Here is an 18,727-nt window from a genome sequence, read left to right on the forward strand (position 1 = left end):
ACCCACCCTCGGCGTGCCAGGACCCCCCAAATCCCCCCAGGGCACACCTGGGTAGTCGCAGTGGTGGATCCTCCTCTTCTCCAGCTCGGGGTTGTTGCGCCGGTTGTACTTGGGGGGCTGCAGCCCCATGTGCCCCTGGGCCAGGCCCCCCACCCCGTTGGGCACCGGGGGGATCTGGGACGACTGGACCAGCTTGAGTCCAAAAGTGGCTTCGTAGGAGGGCGGCGGGGAGATGGTGTTGATGAGCTCGGGCTGGTTCTCGGGGCTGCCGGGCTGCGAGTTGGGGGGCGAGGGGGGCAGAGTCACCCCTGGGGCGGGGTAGAACTGCCCGGGGATGCTCCCAAAGCTGCCCTGTCCCTGAGGCACCTGCGGGAACTTGAGCGCTCTGTGAGCCACGCTGGCCACCGGGCCCGTGGCCATGGTGACCCCGCCAAGACAGCTGATGGCAGTGGTGCTGCTGGGCGAGGAGGACGATGCCAGGCTGGGCATTTCGGGCATCTGGAAGAGCTGGGGCTGCTGGGGGTGGGCAGGCAGGGCCATCTCCTGCTTGACAAAAATATTGCTGGCAGCCACGGACTGGGGCATGCTGAAGACACTGGTGAAGTCGGGCAGGGTCTGCGTGGAGGAGGAGGAGGATGAGCAGGGCTGGGAGAAGGCGGTGCCAGGCTCGGTTTTGATCTGGGGGAAGGCGGCCACGGGTTTGGGGGGTCGGTAGAGCCCCGTGCGCAGGTGGGTGGTGTCGGGCAGGATGACGTTGATGTTGACGCTGTAGGGAGCGGAGCTGGGTTTCTCCGTGGAGAAGAACTCGTCCACCACCGAGGCGCTCTCGCGGCGGTACTTCTTGTCCTGGGGCAGCGGCACCGGCGGCGCCTCGCTGGGCAGGTACTTGTCCATCTCCGAGCGAGCCTGAGGCAGAGACGGGGATGGGGGCGTGGGAAGGGTGAGCTTGGCACACAGAGTTCACAGAATTCACAGAAATCACAGAATCACAGAATTCAGAGAGTTCACAGAATCGCAGAATTCAAAGAATCACAGAATTCACAGAAATCACAGTTGATAGAATTGACAGAATCACAGGATGACAGAATTCAGAGTTCACAGAATTCACAGAATTCACAGAATTCAGAGAGTTCACAGAATCGCAGAATTCAAAGAATCACAGAATTCACAGAAATCACAGAATTCATAGAATCACAGTTGATAGAATTGACAGAATCACAGGATGACAGAATTCAGAGTTCACAGAATTCACAGAATCACAGAATTCACAGAAATCACAGGATCACAAAATTCATAGAATCACAGAGTTCACAGAATTGACAAAATTGACAGAATTGACAGAATCACAGGATGACAGAATTCAGAGTTCACAGAGTTCCCAGAATCACAGAGTTCACAGAATTCACAGAATTACAGGATTCACAGAATTGAGAGAGTTCACAGAAATCACAGAATTCACAGAATCACAGAATTCACAGAAATCACAGGATCACAAAATTCACAGAATTCACAGAATCACAGAGTTCACAGAATTGACAGAATTGACAGAATCACAGGATGACAGAATTCAGAGTTCACAGAGTTCACAGAATCACAGAATTCAGAGAATTCATAGAATCACAGAGTTGATAGAATAACAGGATTCACAGAATTCACAGGATTCACAGAATCAGAGAATCACAGGATTCACAGAATCTCAGAATTACAAAATTCACAGAGTTCAGAGAGTTCACAGAATTCAAAGTTCACAAAATTCACAGAATTCACAGAATTCAGAGTTCACAGAGTTCACAGAATTCACAGAATTCAGAGAATCACAGAGTTGATCGAATAACAGGATTCACAGAATCAGAGAATCACAGAATTCACAAGAATCACAGAGTTCATAGAATTCACAGAATTTACAGAATCACAGAATCACAGAATCACAGAATTCACAGAATTCATAGGATCACAGAGTTCACAGAATTGACAGAATCACAGGATGACAGAATTCAGAGTTCACAGAGTTCCCAGAATCACAGAGTTCACAGAATTCACAGAAATCACAGGATCACAAAATTCATAGAATCACAGAGTTCACAGAATTCACAGAAATCACAGGATCACAGAATTCACAGAATCCCAGAATTCAGAGAGTTCACAGAATTCACAGGATTCACAGAATCACAGAATCACAGACTTCATGGAATCACAGAATTGCACAATCACAAAATTCACACAATCACAGAATTCAGAGTTCACAGAATCAGAGTTCACACAATCACAGAATCAAACAATCACAGAATTCGCACAATCTTTGGGTTGAAGGGACCTTCAGGATCATCGAGTCCAACCCTCACCCTAACCCCTCACTGGACCATGGCCACATCCATCTTTATTTAAACACATCCAGGCATGGTGACTCCACCATTCCACCACTTTATCACCTTTCCCATAAAAACCTTTTTCCTAATATCCAACCTAATTTTCCCTTGGTGCACTTGAGTCTGTGTCCTCTGGTTCTGTCAGTGGAGAAACCCAACCCAGCTGAGCCACTTTTCAGGGAGTTTTAGAGTGACAATGTCACCCTGAGCATCCTTTTCTCCACCTAAACAACCCCCAGGCGTCCTCACTTGTGTTCCATCCCCTCACCTGCCCTAAAGCCAGCAGGAAATGAGGAACAGCCCAGGAACCTGAGCTGAGCTGATTTAGCTCCGGGTCTGACTCAGCCGGGCTCCTCAGGGCTGAGTCAGCGTCCTCTGCCCCAATTCCCCCCTCCCTTTCTCCCCGATAACCGAGAGGATGCAGAAATCAAACTGATAAAGGGAAGCAAGGTTTGGGTACAAAGCAGTGAGCTCCAGGAAGGGATGAGTCCAGCTCTGCTCTCCTTCAAACCCAGCACTGTTTTATTCTGGGACAGCCTCTTTAATGGGCTGAGGAATTCTAGGACAGTGTGTTTAATTAATTTGGAATAATTTGGGTTGGAATCGAATTAGTTGCCACTAGTTCACCTAAAATGGGAACAGCTTCTGCCTTCCTGCCTCACCTGGGCAGTGACTCAGCCCTGAGCTAAGCTTTGGGTTAGTTCTGGTTTTACAGAGCTGTTTTTACAAGCCTGGCTCCTCCAAGCTAGCAGAGCCTCTGCCTCCTTCCCCTCCTGATTCCTGCCTGGAGCTGGATCCAACAGGAGGAATTTCATCCTGCTGCTGCATCTGCAGCTCCTGTGCAGACCCCAGCCCTCAATTAAAGGTTCTGCAATGTCAGAGCCCTCATTCCTGTGGAGAGCAGCTGGAAAAGCACCAGGATTCCCTGGCAGAGCCCACGCCCTGAGCCGAGCTCTCCAGCCCTGAACTGTGTCCCCAGGGTGCCAAAGTCAGCCCTGCTGCCACCCCAGGGCCGCTGAGCAAAGCTGGGTGGCAGCCAGGAGATTTCCTCTTTGCCCTCTCCAGGGGCAGGATCACGGAGTTCCCAGCTCTGTGCACCTCTGGAGCCGAGCTGGTGACACATGGCTGGGCTGGCTGCCACCCAGGCACGGGGACAGGCTGGGAAGGGCCTGGTGTGTGCACAAATGGTGCTGGGAATCTGCAGGAGCAGGGAATTGTGTGTGGGAAAGAGCTCTGAGAGCAGAGCTTGGACTTTTCTTCATCACGTGTGGAGGTGCTGGGAGCTCCTGTCCTGGTTTAAGGAAGCTCAGACAGCCCCTCTGGAGAGGGAATTGTCACTCAGGCAGAGCCTAAATCCCAATTTTGTGATTTGTGGAACCATGGAATATCCCAGACTGGGAAGGATCCACCAGGATCATCCAGTCCAGGAATTCTCACTCAGGCAGAGCCTAAATCCTAATTTTGTGACCTGTGGAACCATTGAAGTAAATAAATGGACTTTCCCAGATTGGGAAGAATCATCCAGTCCAGCCCCTCTGGAGAGGGAATTCTCACTCAGCCAGAGCCTAAATCCCAATTTTGTCACCTGTAGAACCATGGAATATCCCAGATTGAAAAGGATCCACCAGGATCATCCAGTCCAGGAATTGTCACTCAGGCAGAGCCTAAATCCCAATTCTGTGACTTGTGGAATATCCCAGATTAGGAAGGATCCACCAGGATCATCCAGTCCAGCCCCTCTGGAGAGGAAACTCTCACTCAGGCAGAGCCTAAATCCCAATTCTGTGACCTGTAGAATATCCCAGATTGGGAAGGATCCACAAAGACCATCCCAAGCCCTGCACAGACACCCCAAAAATCCCACCCTGACTGCCCAAACCCTCCTCCCTCTCTCACAGACACCGCACTGTTTTTCAGCACAAGACAATTAAAAAAAAAAATAAATTTTGATTTAGACGTGGCAGAAGAGCTGCCAACCCTGGAGAGAAACCGATGGATGGCGGAGGTGTTAAAGGGCTGAGAGGATGGAAAAGGAGTTTTCCAAGGCTCGGAGGGCAGCCCTGGGCACCCTGGGGATCAGCAGCTCGGGATGCCGAGCATTCCTGAGCAATGAGCAGGGGCAGGGCTGCCCTTTCCTTCCACACGTCCCTTATCTCTGCCATTTCACTTTCTCGCCTCCGGTTCCCACCAGGGGAGAAATCCTGCTGCCCCAGGGGAGCAGGGATGGAAATGGGGAAAGGGGATGCTCAGGGACACGTTCCGGAATAAAGGATTCCGTGGGGGGGATTTGGTGATGCTTGTGTCACCAGGCGTCTCGCCAAAATCGCCTCCAAATCCCGTCAAAATCACCCCAAAATCGCCTCCAAAATCCCGTCAAAATCACCCCAAAATGACCCCCAAACTCCCTACAAAATCGCCTCCAAAATCCCGACAAAATCCCGACAAAATTGCCTCCAAAATCACCCCAAAATTATCGCCAAAATCACCCCAAAAACACTCCAAAATCACCTCAAAAATCACCTCCAAATCCCGCCAAAATCACCCCAAAATAACCTTCAAATTACCTCCAAAATCACCTCCAAAATCCCGACAAAATCCCCTCCAAATAAGCTCCAAAATCACCCTAAAATAACCTCCAAAATCACCCCAAAATCACCCTTAAATTACCGCCAAAATCACCGCCAAAATCACCTCCAAATGCTGCCAAAATCACCCCAAAATAACCTCCTAAATCCCGCCAAAATCACCTCCAAAATCTCACCAAAATCACCTCCAAATCCCGCCAAAATCACCCCAAAATCACCTCCAAACTCACCAAAATTACCACCAAAATCACCTCAAAAATAAAATTAAAAAATCCCCCCAAAATAACCTCCAAAATGACCCCCAAATCTCCCTAAAATCCTCCAAAAATCATCTCCAAAATCCCCCAAAATCACCCCAAAATAACCTCCAAAATCTCCCCAAAATCGCCTCCAAAATCACCCCAAAATCTCATCCAAAATCACCTCAAAATCCCGCCAAAATCACCTCCAAATTACCGCCAAAATCACCCCCCAAATCCCCCAAAAATCGCCTATTTGAATTTGGGATTTTAAAGGAATTTGGGATTCCCTTAAATGGATTTAATGGAAACCACTCACCTCCAGGATTTAAGGGAATTTGGGATTTTAAGGGAATTTGGGAATCCCTTAAAGGGGTTTAAGGGAAGCCACTCACCTCCAGGATTTAATTTAAGGGAATTTAGGATTTTAAGGAAATTTGGGATTCCATTAAAAGGGTTTAAGGGAAGCCACTCACCTCCAGGATTTAATTTAAGGAAATTTGGGATTCCTTTAAAAGGATTTAAGGGAAGCACTCACCTCCAGGATGAGGGGGGGCATCCTCTGGTCCATCCTCATGGGGTGCAGCTGTGGAGGCAGGGCTGGGTTAGTGGGGTGTCCTCCCCAAACTGGCCGCCCCAAAAACCCCCCAAAATCCCCTGACATCCCCACAAGGTGAGGGTGAGCTCACTAAAGTGCTGAACTGCTCCCTTCTCCTGCCTCCACCTCTCCCAGATCCCCACAGAATCCCAAAGAATCCCAAAGAACCCCAAGGGATCCTCCCAGACCCCTCAGATCCTTTCTCCAAGGTCAGCACCAAGAAAAGGGGAAGAGATCTGGGATTCCTGCAGGATTTACCCCAAACCAGCCTCCTGTGGGCTCATCCCACATCCTTCCCCTGCTCAGTTCCAGAATTTCAGATCCCAAGGCTGGAGACCCCATTTCCCCCTCAAAAGGGACAGAAATGACCTGGAATTATCAGCTCTGGAATTATTAATTCTGGAATGATCAGCTCTGGAATGATCAGCCTGGAATGATCAATCCTGGAATGATCAGCCCTGGAATTATCAGCCCTGGAGTGATCAGCTCTGGAATGATCAATCCTGGAATGATCAACCCTGGAAGGATCAGCCCTGGAATGATCAATCCTGGAATGATCAATCCTGGAATGATCAACCCTGGAAGGATCAGCCCTGGAATGATCAATCCTGGAAGGATCAGCCCTGGAATGATCAGCCCTGGAATGATCAGCCCTGGAATGATCAATCCTGGAATGATTAATCCTGGAATGATCAGCTCTGGAATGATCAATCCTGGAATGATCAGCCTGGAATGATCAATCCTGGAAGGATCAGCCCTGGAAGGATCAGCCCTGGAATGATCAGCTCTGGAATGATCACCTCTGGAATGATTAATCCTGGAATCCACTTTCTCTTTGATTTCCAGCCCTGTTTACACATCCAGGAAGGCAAAACCAACAAGAAACTCCTCTCCCACACCCAAAACACCGAATTCCCAATTTTCCCCCCAAAGTCAGCCGAGTTTGACCTTGGAGAAGCAACTCCTCAACTTGGCAGAGAAAGAAAACCAGGATGAAAACAAGGAGAAGGCACAAAGCAGCACTTTGTCCACCTGGCACCAGGGAATGGAGCCAAAAAATGCCATAATGGGATAATTGGGATATTGGGATGGAATTCCTGGCTGGGATGGAATTCCAGAGCAGCTGTGGCTGCCCCTGGAAGTGCCCAGGACAGGCTGGGTTGGGATTGGAGCAGCCTGGGATGGGGGAAAGGTAAAGTTGGGTGATGTATTCAACACAAACAATCCATGGATCGAGAATTTTCTGAAGGGAGAGGAGAAGGAAAAGAAAGGAAAGGACAGGAAAAGGGGAGAAGGAAAGGGGAGAAGGAAAGGGGAGAAGGAAAGGGGAGAAGGAAAGGGGAAAGGAAAGGGGAAAGGAAAGGGGAAAGGAAAGGGGAAAGGAAAGGGGAAAGGAAAGGGGAAAGGAAAGGGGAAAGGAAAGGGGAAAGGAAAGGGGAAAGGAAAGGGGAAAGGAAAGGGGAAAGGAAAGGGGAAAGGAAAGGAAAGGAAAGGAAAGGAAAGGAAAGGAAAGGAAAGGAAAGGAAAGGAAAGGAAAGGAAAGGAAAGGAAAGGAAAGGAAAAGGAAAGGAAAGGAAAGGAAAGGAAAGGAAAGGAAAGGAAAGGAAAGGAAAGGAAAGGACTGTCCCCAGGGCACAGGTGTGGCACAACGGTCGTGCCTCTGCCCAGCCCTTTCTCCTCTCTCAGCTCTCTCTCCTCCTGCACCTGCACTCGCTCCAGCCTCCAAGGGAATCAGCAAACAATGGGCAGGATAATCATCAATCAACCCCCTGGCAGCGCCCTGTGCAGGCTCACTTTATAAATAGCCTGTATTTATATCCAGATTTGCTTCAATATCAGCATTTATTGTCTCCTGGTTAAATATTGACCTGGGTAAATATTTGTCCCTCTGATCATTTGGGTTTGATACCGAGCTGGATGGACGTTATTTTTCTGTTTGTTCCTCAAGTCTCCTGGAACTCTCTGTGAAAAGGGGATTAGCAAAGAAAGGACTCTTCCTTTCAAGTGCCCAACGTTCGGCTGCTGCAAACAACAAAGCCCAGGTGGGAGCTGAGCTCCCACGGGAATGTGCAGGGCTCAGAGAGGCTCAGAATTCGGGGATAATTTGGGTGCAGAGGTGATGGAGATTTCCAGATTTTTCCCCTTTTCCTGCCAGCTGCAGATCACTGCTGGAATTCCATCCGCTCTTCCATGGGTTATCCCAGAGCAGATCACGGTTCCCCAGGGACGGTGGGAATCTCCAGACCTGCTGGCTGTGTTTGCAGTCCCTGATAAACGCTCCCCCGGAGGCAATCCGGCAGGAATTTATCACACCTCCATCCCCAGGGCCGAGGGAAAACACCCTCACCCAACTCCAAGGTCAAGGGGAGCAGCTGGGAGCAGAAACCTTTCCAAAAACAAAGCCATAAAGGGATTGGGAAACAGCGAAACCTTGGGGACACCTGGAGCAGGGAGGGAACGACACAGGAGCATCTCCAGGTGTGAGGGTGGGGGGGTCCCATGCTGAATTTGGGGTTGGACCCACATTTTTGGGGCTGGATCCAAATTTTGGGGGTTGGATCCACATTTTGGGAGTTGGATCCACATCTTTGGGGTTGGATCCACATTTATCTTTGGGGTTGGATCCACATTTTGGGGGTTGGATCCACATCTTTGGGGGCAGATCCACATTTATCTTTGGGGCTGGATTCACATCTTTGGGGGCTGGATCCACATCTCTGGGGTTGGATCCACATTTTTGGGGTTGGATCCATATTTTTGGGGCAGATCCACATTTTAGGGGGTTGGATCCACATCTTTGGGGTTGGATCCACATCTTTGGGGTTGGATCCACATTTTTGGGGTTGGATTCACATTTTGGGAGTTGGATCCACATTTTGGGGGTTGGATCCACATTTATCTTTGGGGTTGGATCCACAATCTCTGGGGATGGATCCACATCTCTGGGGATGGATCCAAGTTTTGGGGGTTGGATCCACATTTTTGGGGCTGGATCCACATCTTTGGGGTTGGATCCACATCTTTGGGATTGGATCCAAATTTTGGGGTTGGATCCACATCTCTGGGGATGGATCCACATATTTGGGGCTGGATCCACATTTTTGGGGTTGGATCCACATCTCTGGGGATGGATCCACGTTTTGGGGGCTGGATCCACATCTCTGGGGCTGGATCCACATTTTTGGGGCTGGATCCACATATTTGGGGTTGGATCCACATTTCTGGGGCAGATCCCACTTGTGCAGAACCCCCAAGAGCCACCTGAGCCCTGGGTGGGGCTGAAGGAAGGTGGGAATCAGGGATTCCCCATCAGTGTGAGGACAATTCTGAGTGTGGGAGGATTTCAGGGAGTTGGACCCTCACAGCTTCCAGGATATTCCCATTCCATGATTTCTGAGCTCAGCAAACTCAGGTGAACCCCTGAAAGGCAATGGAGGTTTTCCCTCAAAGCTGCTGGAAATGGATCTGGGCTGATTCCTGCTCCAGCACTTGGATGGATTTTGGGAAAAATGAAATTATTTCATTTTTCTAATTCCTGGAAGATGGAGAGGCTTGGAGCTGCTTCATCCCCTTGGATAGATTTTTGGGAAAAATGAAATTATTTCATTTTCTAACTCCTGGTGGATGGAGAAGCCTGGAGCTGCTTCAGCGCCTTGGATGATTTTTGGGAAAAATGAAATTATTTCATTTTCTAACTCCTGGTGGATGGAGAGGCCTGAAGCTGCTCAAGTCCCTTGGATGATTTTTGGGAAAAATGAAATTATTTAATTTTCTAACTCCTGGTGGATGGAGAGGCCTGGAGATGCTCCAGTCCCTTGGATGATTTTTGGGAAAAATGAAATTATTTCATTTTCTAACTCCTGGAAGATGGAGAAGCCTGGAGCTGCTCCAGTCCCTTGGATGATTTTTGGGAAAAATGAAATTATTTCATTTTCTAACTCCTGGAAGGTGGAGAAGCCTGGAGCTGCTTCAGCCCCTTGGATAGATTTTTGGGAAAAATGAAATTATTTCATTTTCTAACTCCTGGAAGATGGAGAAGCCTGGAGCTGCTCCAGTCCCTTGGATGATTTTTGGGAAAATGAAATTATTTCATTTTCTAACTCCTGGAAGATGGAGAAGCCTGGAGCTGCTCCAGTCCCTTGGATGATTTTTGGGAAAATGAAATTTTTTCATTTCTCAGCTCCATCCCAGAACTGGGATGTCACAATCCCCAGGATGACCTGCACAAACTTCTCCCACTGGGGTTGAGTTTTTCAGTCCCTGCCCCAAACCCTGAACCCCTTTGAGCTGCTGGGGTTCATCCAGGGATGTGGAACTGGGAGAACTGGGAGGCTCCAGGACAATCCCAGTGAAATTTTTCCAGGTGTCCCTGGGGGTTGGGAATTGTGCTGTGGGAGAGGCTGGGGTGGGATCAGGGGATGGCAATGGGATGAGTCACCGGCTGCTTGCCGGGGCTTGTGGAGCCCTCCTGGCATCCTCATCCCATCCAGGAGGCCACAAATCCTAATTCCCAAAAATTAAAAAAATTTAAAAAACCACGGAGCAGAGCCTGGGTGAGGTCAGGTTTGAGGTGCAGATAAATCCTCCCATCCCTGCGGCCCCCAGATCCAAACCAGGGGGATTTAATTCCATGAATATTTCATTTTTTGGGGTTGGAAGGGGCTTTAACCATCTCCTCACGCCATGAGCAGGGAGCTCTGGCAGCAGAAATCCGGAATTTCCTCCAGCCCCAAACCCTTCCCACCTTTTCCCTGTGCCTGAAGGAATCTTTAATTGCTGTTAATTAACAGAGCTTGATTATGGCACAGGGCAGCTCCCAGGAAGAAGCTCCAGAGGGAGAATTTGGGACCCTGGGCATTGCCACTGAGGGGATGGCAAACCCCAAATTAATGGGTTTGAGTTCCTCAGAACCACAAAAACCCCAAATATTGGAATCTGCCCAGAACAAAATATTGTTTTGGGTGAGAAGATGAGGCCATGCCCTGATTTTCCAAAAAAATTTGGGGTTTTTCCACAGTTTGGAGAACATCAAACCTGCTCATTGGGAGGAATTTGAATAAATCCAGCCATTCCTGGGTTTAGCTCCCTGAAATATCCCTGAGGAGCAGCAAAATGGTGATTTTGTGGAGACAGCATTAAAATATTTGGGGTAAATAAATCCACAACAACAAAAAAAAAAGAGAATCCACATCCTCTGACCTTGGATGGGTTCAGATCCATGAGATAAATTAGGGATCTGATAAGGGATGGAGAATACACTGAATTTTGGGAATTGGTGAGGGATGGAGAATGTCCTGGATTTTGGGAATTGATATGGGATGGAAAATATCCTGGATTTTTGGAATTGATAAGGGATTGATAATATCCTGGATTTTGGAAATTGATAATGGGATGGAGAACATCCTGGATTTTTGGATCTGATAAAGGATGGATAATATCCTGGATTTTGGAATTGATAATGGGATGGAAAATATCCTGGATTTTTGGAATTGATAAGGGATGGAGAATATCTTTGATTTTGGGAAGTGATAAGGGATGGAAAATATCCTGGATTTTGGGAATGGATATGGGATGGAAAATAACCTGGATTTTGGGAATTGGTAAGGGATGGAGAATATACTGGATTTTGGAATCTGATAAAGAATGGATAATATTCTGGATTTTGGGAACTCATAAGGGATGGAGAACATCCTGGATTTTTGGAATTAATAAGGGATGGATAATATTCTGGATTTTGGAATCTGATAAGGGATGGAAAATATCCTGGATTTTGGAAATTGATAATGGGATGGATAATATTCTGGATTTTTGGAATTAATAAGGAATGGAGAATATCCTGGATTTTGGGATCTCATAAGGGATGGAGAATCCCCTGTTTTTTGGGATAAACCCGTGTTTTCACAGCAACTACCCTGGGACAATTTTCACCTCGCACAGAAAATCCCACAAGGAGCCCTGAGATTCATTTTAACAACTGCAAATCCCGCCCTGGGTGGGAGCTCGAAGGTCCCTCCCCATCCCGCCGAGGAAACAACAATTCTCCAAGAATTCAATGAAAGATTCTTTGTTCGGCGTTCGAGCCGGGCTGGGAACCCTTTGATGTGGTAAACAGCCCATGGTTGGTTTTTTTTGTTGTTTTTTTGGGGTTTTTTTTGGTGTTTTTTTGTTTTTTGTTTTTTTTTTTTTTTTGGTTGGTTGGGATTTTTTTGTGGGTTTTTTTTTTTGTTTTTTTTGTTGTTTTTTTTTTTTTTTTTTGTTTTTGTTTTTGTTTTTTTGGGGGGGGTTTTTGGGTTTTTTTGGTTTTTTTTTTGGTGGGTTTTTTTGGGGGTTTTTGGTGGTTTTTTTTAGGGTTTGGTTTTTTTTGTGGTTTTTTTTTTTTTTGTTTGTTTTTGATGGTTTGGTTTTTTTGTGGGTTTTTTTGGTTGGTTGGTTGGTTGTTTTTTTTATGTTTTGTTTTGGTTTGGTTTTTTTGTTTGTTTTTGGTTTTTTTTTTGGTGGGGTTTTTTGGGGTTTTTGGTGGGTTTTTTGGGTTTTTTGTTTGTTTGGTTTTGGTTTTTTTTTTTTTTAGGGTTTGGGTTTTTTGGGGTTTTTTTGGGTTTTTTTGAGGGTTTGGTTTTTTTATGGGTTTTTTTTGTTTGGTTTTTTTTTTTTTTAGGGTTTGGGTTTTTTTGGGGTTTTTTTGGGTTTTTTTGAGGGTTTGGTTTTTTAATGGGTTTTTTTGGTTTGGTTTTTTTTTTTTTTTGAGGGTTTTTCATGCCAGCTCAAGTTCTGAGAACATCTGAATAGCAAACACGAGTTCTCCAATGGCCGGGACCCAGCGACTGCGGGAATTCTCCAGCGGAGCAAAGCAAACACTGTAATCGAGCTCACAAGACGCTCGTAATTGCGATTATTTGCAGTGGATGGGTTGGATAAAAGAACTCACTGGAGCAGGGCAGGAGAACAAAACAGCGCCGGGAGTGACCGAACAGGTTTGGGAGAGGAGGAGAAAACTCCCGAACAAAAATACAAAAAAAAAAAATACAAAAACCAGAAATGATTCCCCAAAGCCCAAGCAGCGAGTTCAGGCTTTGCTTTGAGAGAAAAATCCGCTCATTCCAATTTTTCCAAAAATGAAAAAAACAACCACAGACCTAGCGATGGCTTTTCCTGGCGGGGAGCACCTGGAATTTTTTTTTTTTTTTGTCCCCTTCCCTCGCCCAGCCGAACTTCCCCATCAGAACAATCAGCCTTTGTCCCACCAGCAGCTCAAAGTTCGGAGCTGTTTTATCCTGCCCCTCCTTCCATCCTGCACCCACCAGAAAAATAAAATAAATGATATTTTGGGGTCAATTTTGGCCCACCAGCAGCTCAAAGTTCGGAGCTGTTTTATCCTCCTCCTCCTTCCATCCTGCACCCACCAGAAAAATAAAATAAATGATATTTTGGGGTTAATTTTGGCCCACCAGCAGCTCAAAGTTCGGAGCTGTTTTATCCTGCTCCTCCTTCCATCCTGCACCCACCAGAAAAATAAAATAAATGATATTTTGGGGTTAATTTTGGCTCGCTGGTTTGATCCGTGGGAGCAGCCCCTGGCATTCTCTCCCAGAAATCCTGAAAAATCAGAGGGATAAATGGATGCTTTATGGGAATCTGTCCCAATTTCCTTCCACTTGCCATCAGACTTCAAATCCCAAAAATATTGGGATCAGCTGATCCCAAAACAAGACAGAGGGAAGGATTCCCATCTCTCCCACCCCATTCCTGCACACCCAGCACCCTTTGGAAATGGATTTTTCACATTTCTGCAGAATTTCTGGACCCTTCTCCAAAGCCAGGAGGATCCCCAAGCATCTCATTCCAGCTCCAGAGCAAAATTCCAAAGTTTCCTTTGCAGAAAAGCCAGTTTTATTCCCTGCCTGCAGCTCCTGAGATCCCAAGGAAATGAATCATCCCTGGGCACTCCAACACCTCTCCTAAAAAAAATAAAGGAATTTTATTTATGGAGGGCAGGAAAAGCCACCCAGCTCCAAGGGACAGCCACGATCAGGACAAGGATGTGGCAAAGGAGGGGCAGGACTAAAACAGCATTCCTAAAAATTCCTAAAAGCTCCGAAAAAAATTCCGAAAAAAATTCTGAAAAAAATTCCGAAAAATTCCGAAAAAAATTCCGAAAAATTCCGGAAAAAATTCCGAAAAATTCCGGAAAAAATTCCGAAAAAAATTCTGAAAAATTCCCCAAAATTCCTTTTCACTCTCATCAGGATCTTCCTGGTTTCCCTCTGCAGCCTCAGCCCCACCACACCTGCCCTGGAGCCTGGCACAGGCAGCAAAGGGTTAAACCCTTCTTCCCCAGAGCCTCCAACACCAGAATTTTCATTTTCCCATCATTTCCAGTTTGGAGCCAATTCCTGCCCTGTCCTTCCCAGCCCTGGATTTTTCCAGCCCCAGGTGCTCAGGAATCTGTGGGAGCCAGGTGGGAACAAGGAGAAATTCCCCAAATTTCCATCCAGGGAACCCAACAGCCACACAAAGGGATCAGCTCCTCCTCTCCTGAAATGTTCCCTGGATGTGCCTTACATTATTATTATTATTATTATTATTATTATTATTATTATTATTATTATTATTATTATTATTATTGTCATTATTATTATTATTATTGTCATTATTATTATTATTGTCATTATTATAATTATTAATATTTATTATTATTATTACTATTACTACTATATTTTTATTTTTATTCTAATTATCATTATCATTACTATCATTATTATAAGGAAAATGCTTTTTCTGGCTGATCTGACTCAAATCAGAAAGGAAAAGTCTTTCTCCCTCCTCTTTTCTCTGTTTGTTTTGTTGTTTTTTTTTTTGTTTTTGTTTTTTTTTTTTTTTTGTTTTGTTTTGTTTTGTTTTGTTTTGTTTTTAAGGAAAGCCAAGGAAAGCCAAAAAACTGATTGCAAATTCCAGCTGAGTCAGATCCAGTAAAATTTTCGAGCTGCCACCTAAAAAGGAATTTTAGGGGGATATATGGGAACTGTGAAACCACAGGGCCAATTTGCTGCTCATTTTCCTGGGTGGGTTTGGGATCCCTGGGTGGGTTTGGGATCCATGGGTGGGTTTGGGATCCATGGGTGGGTTTGGGATCCCTGGGAGGGTTTGGGATCCATGGAAGGGTTTGGGATCCATGAATGGGTTTGGGATCCATGAATGGGTTTGGGATCCATGGGAGGGTTTGGGATCCATGGGAGGGTTTGGGATCCCTGGGTGGGTTTGGGATCCATGGGTGGGTTTGGGATCCCTCAGTGGGTTTGGGATCCCTCAGTGGGTTTGGGATCCCTGGGAGGGTTTGGGATCCATGGATGGGTTTGGGATCCATGGGTGGGATTTGGGGTCATGGTTGGGTTTGGGATCCCTGGGAGGGTTTGGGATCCTTGGGAGGGTTTGAGATCCATGAATGGGTTTGGGATCCGTGGGAGGGTTTGGGATCCATGGGAGGGTTTGGGATCCATGGGAGGGTTTGGGATCCTTGGGAGGGTTTGGGATCCATGAATGGGTTTGGGATCCCTCAGTGGGTTGGGGAATCCATGGGAGGGTTTGGGGATCATGGGTGGGATTGGGATCCATGGATGGGTTTGGGATCCCTGGGTGGGATTTGGGGTCATAGGTGGGTTGGGGATCCCTGGGAAAGGGACACAGGAAGGTAAATTCAGGGATGGCAGGAATGGCTCCCCTGTCTGAGCCCTGATCCAGGTGACCCCAAACCCCACAGGACACCCCAGGACAGGCAGGAATGGCTCCCCTGTTTGACCCCAAACCCCAAAACCACATCCTGGATCTCCAGGACCCCAGAGCTGCAGTCTGTGCCTGTGTGGGACAGGGCCCCAAATCCGAGCAGGGGTGACCTGGGGACACGGCAAGGACACACAGCCCCAGCCCCAGCCATGCTGGGATGCCCTCCTGGGCCTTTTTGGGGTGGCACAGCCGGATTTGGGGTCCCTGGACCCGAGGCCTGGAGCGTTCCCGCCCGGATCAAAATGGCGCTGGGGCTGTGGGGCTCGGGGTTAATCATTAATTAATCATTAATTATCCCGAGCACCCCGCACCCCCCAGAGCGGGAAAAGGGGAAACTCAGCTCCAGGGTGGGGCTCACCCTGATTCCCACCTGGAAAAACTGTGGGATCTGCTCTGGGGGACGAGGCTGGGTGTCCTGGGGTGGCCCTGAAGGAGTATCCCAAATTCCCAAATCCGGGATTTTACCTAAGGGGGAATCTCAAATCATTCCTTCCCCGCCATAATGGGGGGAAAAACACAGAGAATGAAATAAAATGGGAATTAAATCCTGCTTGCCAATCCAAATCCCGAAATCCTTCTCTGTAGGGGAAGCCCTGGACACACCCTGGCCTGCCAATGCCAGGGGACAGGGGTTGAGCACTGGGAGTTTCGAAGGCAGAAAAAAAAAAAAAAAAAAAAAAAAAACCAAAAAAAACCCCAACAAAACAGAAAAAAAAAAAAACCAAACCAAAATTCCCAAACGAAACCCAACACGCCCAGGTGAAAAACCAGCGGAGGAGGAAGCGGGAGCCGACAAAAAAAAAAACAGGAAAAAAAAAACCAAAGCAAAAATTCAACTTAAATCTGATTTTTTCCGGACCTGAGCGAGCTCTTACCTGCGCCAGGTCGGGAGGGGTCTCCAGGGCTCGGGAGGGCGTTTTGATGTCCTCGAAAACCGGGGTGTCCTCCTGGGGGTCCCCGGACATGCTGACGGGTTTGAGCGGCGCCAGGACCGCGTCCGCCAGCCCGCTGCTCATCCCCGCCGGGGGACGGGCCCGGCCCCAAACCGGCACGGAAAACAGGGAACGAGGAAAAGGAAAAGGGGAAAAAAAGCCCCGAGGGGAGCAGGAGAGGTGCGCTGGCGGCGGGTCGGGGAGGATTTACCTGGCGGGAGGAGGGAGCGCCGAGCGGGAGCGGCTGCGGAGCCAATGGGCGGCGGGGACTGCGGCTGTAAAAGGGGAGAGGAGATCGGGGGATCCCACAGCCGGGAACAGACCCTGAAACTGCCGGGGGGATCCCACAGACCGGGAACAGACCCTGAAACTGCCGGGGGGATCCCACAGCCGGGAACAGACCCTGAAACTGCCGGGGGGATCCCACAGACCGGGAACAGACCCTGAAACTGCCGGGGGGATCCCACAGACCGGGAACAGACCCTGAAACTGCCGGGGGGATCCCACAGCCGGGAATAGACCCTAAAACTGCCGGGGGGATCCCACAGCCGGGAACAGACCCTAAAACTGCCGGGGGGATCCCACAGCCGGGAACAGACCCTAAAACTGCCGGGGGGATCCCACAGCCGGGAACAGACCCTAAAACTGCCGGGAACTCGGGGAGTTATCACACAGACCGGGAATAGATCCCTAAAACTGCCGGGGGGATCCCACAGCCCGGGAATAGACCCTGAAACTGCCGGGGGGATCCCACAGCCCGGGAACAGACCCTAAAACTGCCGGGGGGATCCCACAGCCGGGAACAGACCCTGAAACTGCCGGGGGGATCCCACAGCCCGGGAACAGACCCTGAAACTGCCGGGGGGATCCCACAGACCGGGAATAGACCCTGAAACTGCCGGGGAGATCCCACAGACCGGGAACAGACCCTAAAACTGCCGGGAACTCGGGGGGATATTGCACAGACCGGGAATAGATCCCTAAAACTGCCGGGGGGATCCCACAGACCGGGAATAGACCCTGAAACTGCCGGGGGGATCGGGGGGATATCACACAGACCGGGAACAGACCCTGAAACTGCCGGGGGGATCCCACAGCCCGGGAACAGACCCTGAAACTGCCGGGGGGATCCCACAGCCGGGAATAGACCCTAAAACTGCCGGGGGGATCCCACAGACCGGGAATAGACCCTAAAACTGCCGGGGGGATCCCACAGACCGGGAACAGACCCTAAAACTGCCGGGGGGATCCCACAGCCGGGAACAGACCCTGAAACTGCCGGGAACTCGGGGGGATCCCACAGACCGGGAACAGACCCTGAAACTGCCGGGAACTCGGGGGGATATCACACAGCCCGGGAAACAACCCCAAAAACAGCCTGGGAGATCCCACAGCCGGGAACAGACCCTGAAACTGCCGGGGGGATCGGGGGGATATCACACAGACCGGGAATAGACCCTAAAACTGCCGGGGGGATCCCACAGCCGGGAACAGACCCTAAAACTGCCGGAGAGATCGGGGGGATATTGCACAGACCGGGAATAGACCCCAAATCCCAGCCTGGGAACTCGGGGAGAATATCACACAGCCCGGGAATCGACCCCAAAAACAGCCTGGGAGATCAGAGAATTCCTACAGCCCGGGATTCAATCCCATACCAAACCCAGGTACTCGGGGAGGTCCCACACCCCAGGATTCAATCCCAAACCCAACCCTGAGCAGGTGGCCAGGAGCTCTGCCACCAACCCTGATCCCACACCCCAGGATTTAACCCCAATCCCAAAATGTCACCAACCCTGATCCCACACCCCAGGATTTAACCCAAATCCCAAATTCTGTCACCAACCCTGATCCCACACCCCAGGATTTAACCAAAATCCCAAAATGTCACCAGCCATGATCCCACACCCCAGGATTTAACCCAAATCCCAAATTCTGTCACCAGCCCTGATCCCACATAGAAATCAGGAAAATCCCACACCCCAGGATTTAACCCAAATCCCAAATTCTGTCACCAGCCATGATCCCACACAGAAATCAGGAAAATCCCACACCCCAGGATTTAACCCCAATCCCAAATCCTGATCCCTTCCAGGACCCTCATCAGCCTCAGCACCACCAGGATGGGGGGATCAGTCCCCAACCCCAAAACCTGGAACACCCCCCAGCCAGTTGTCCCCAAAATGAGTCCAAATTTTTTTTTACAGACATGAGTTTCTATGAGAAAATG

The 18,727-nt window shown here is 48.8% G+C and overlaps 1 protein-coding gene across 1 annotated transcript in view; it reads right to left on the reverse strand.

Moving 5' to 3' along the window:
* Positions 1-16,700, reverse strand: part of LOC130253034 (Krueppel-like factor 5) — a 28,809-nt gene extending 12,109 nt beyond the window's left edge. Inside the window, exons 1-3 of the mRNA XM_056491274.1 lie at positions 16,441-16,700; positions 5,729-5,776; positions 48-906 (exon numbers count right to left, since the gene is read on the reverse strand). Of these exons, the coding sequence (XP_056347249.1) occupies positions 48-906; positions 5,729-5,776; positions 16,441-16,581 (1,048 nt within the window). The 5' untranslated portion in view covers positions 16,582-16,700. The remainder of the gene's footprint in view (positions 1-47; positions 907-5,728; positions 5,777-16,440) is intronic.
* Positions 16,701-18,727: the final 2,027 nt, after the last annotated feature.

The sequence above is a fragment of the Oenanthe melanoleuca genome, chromosome 4A (genome assembly GCF_029582105.1).
Source record: "Oenanthe melanoleuca isolate GR-GAL-2019-014 chromosome 4A, OMel1.0, whole genome shotgun sequence".
NCBI lineage: Eukaryota > Metazoa > Chordata > Aves > Passeriformes > Muscicapidae > Oenanthe > Oenanthe melanoleuca.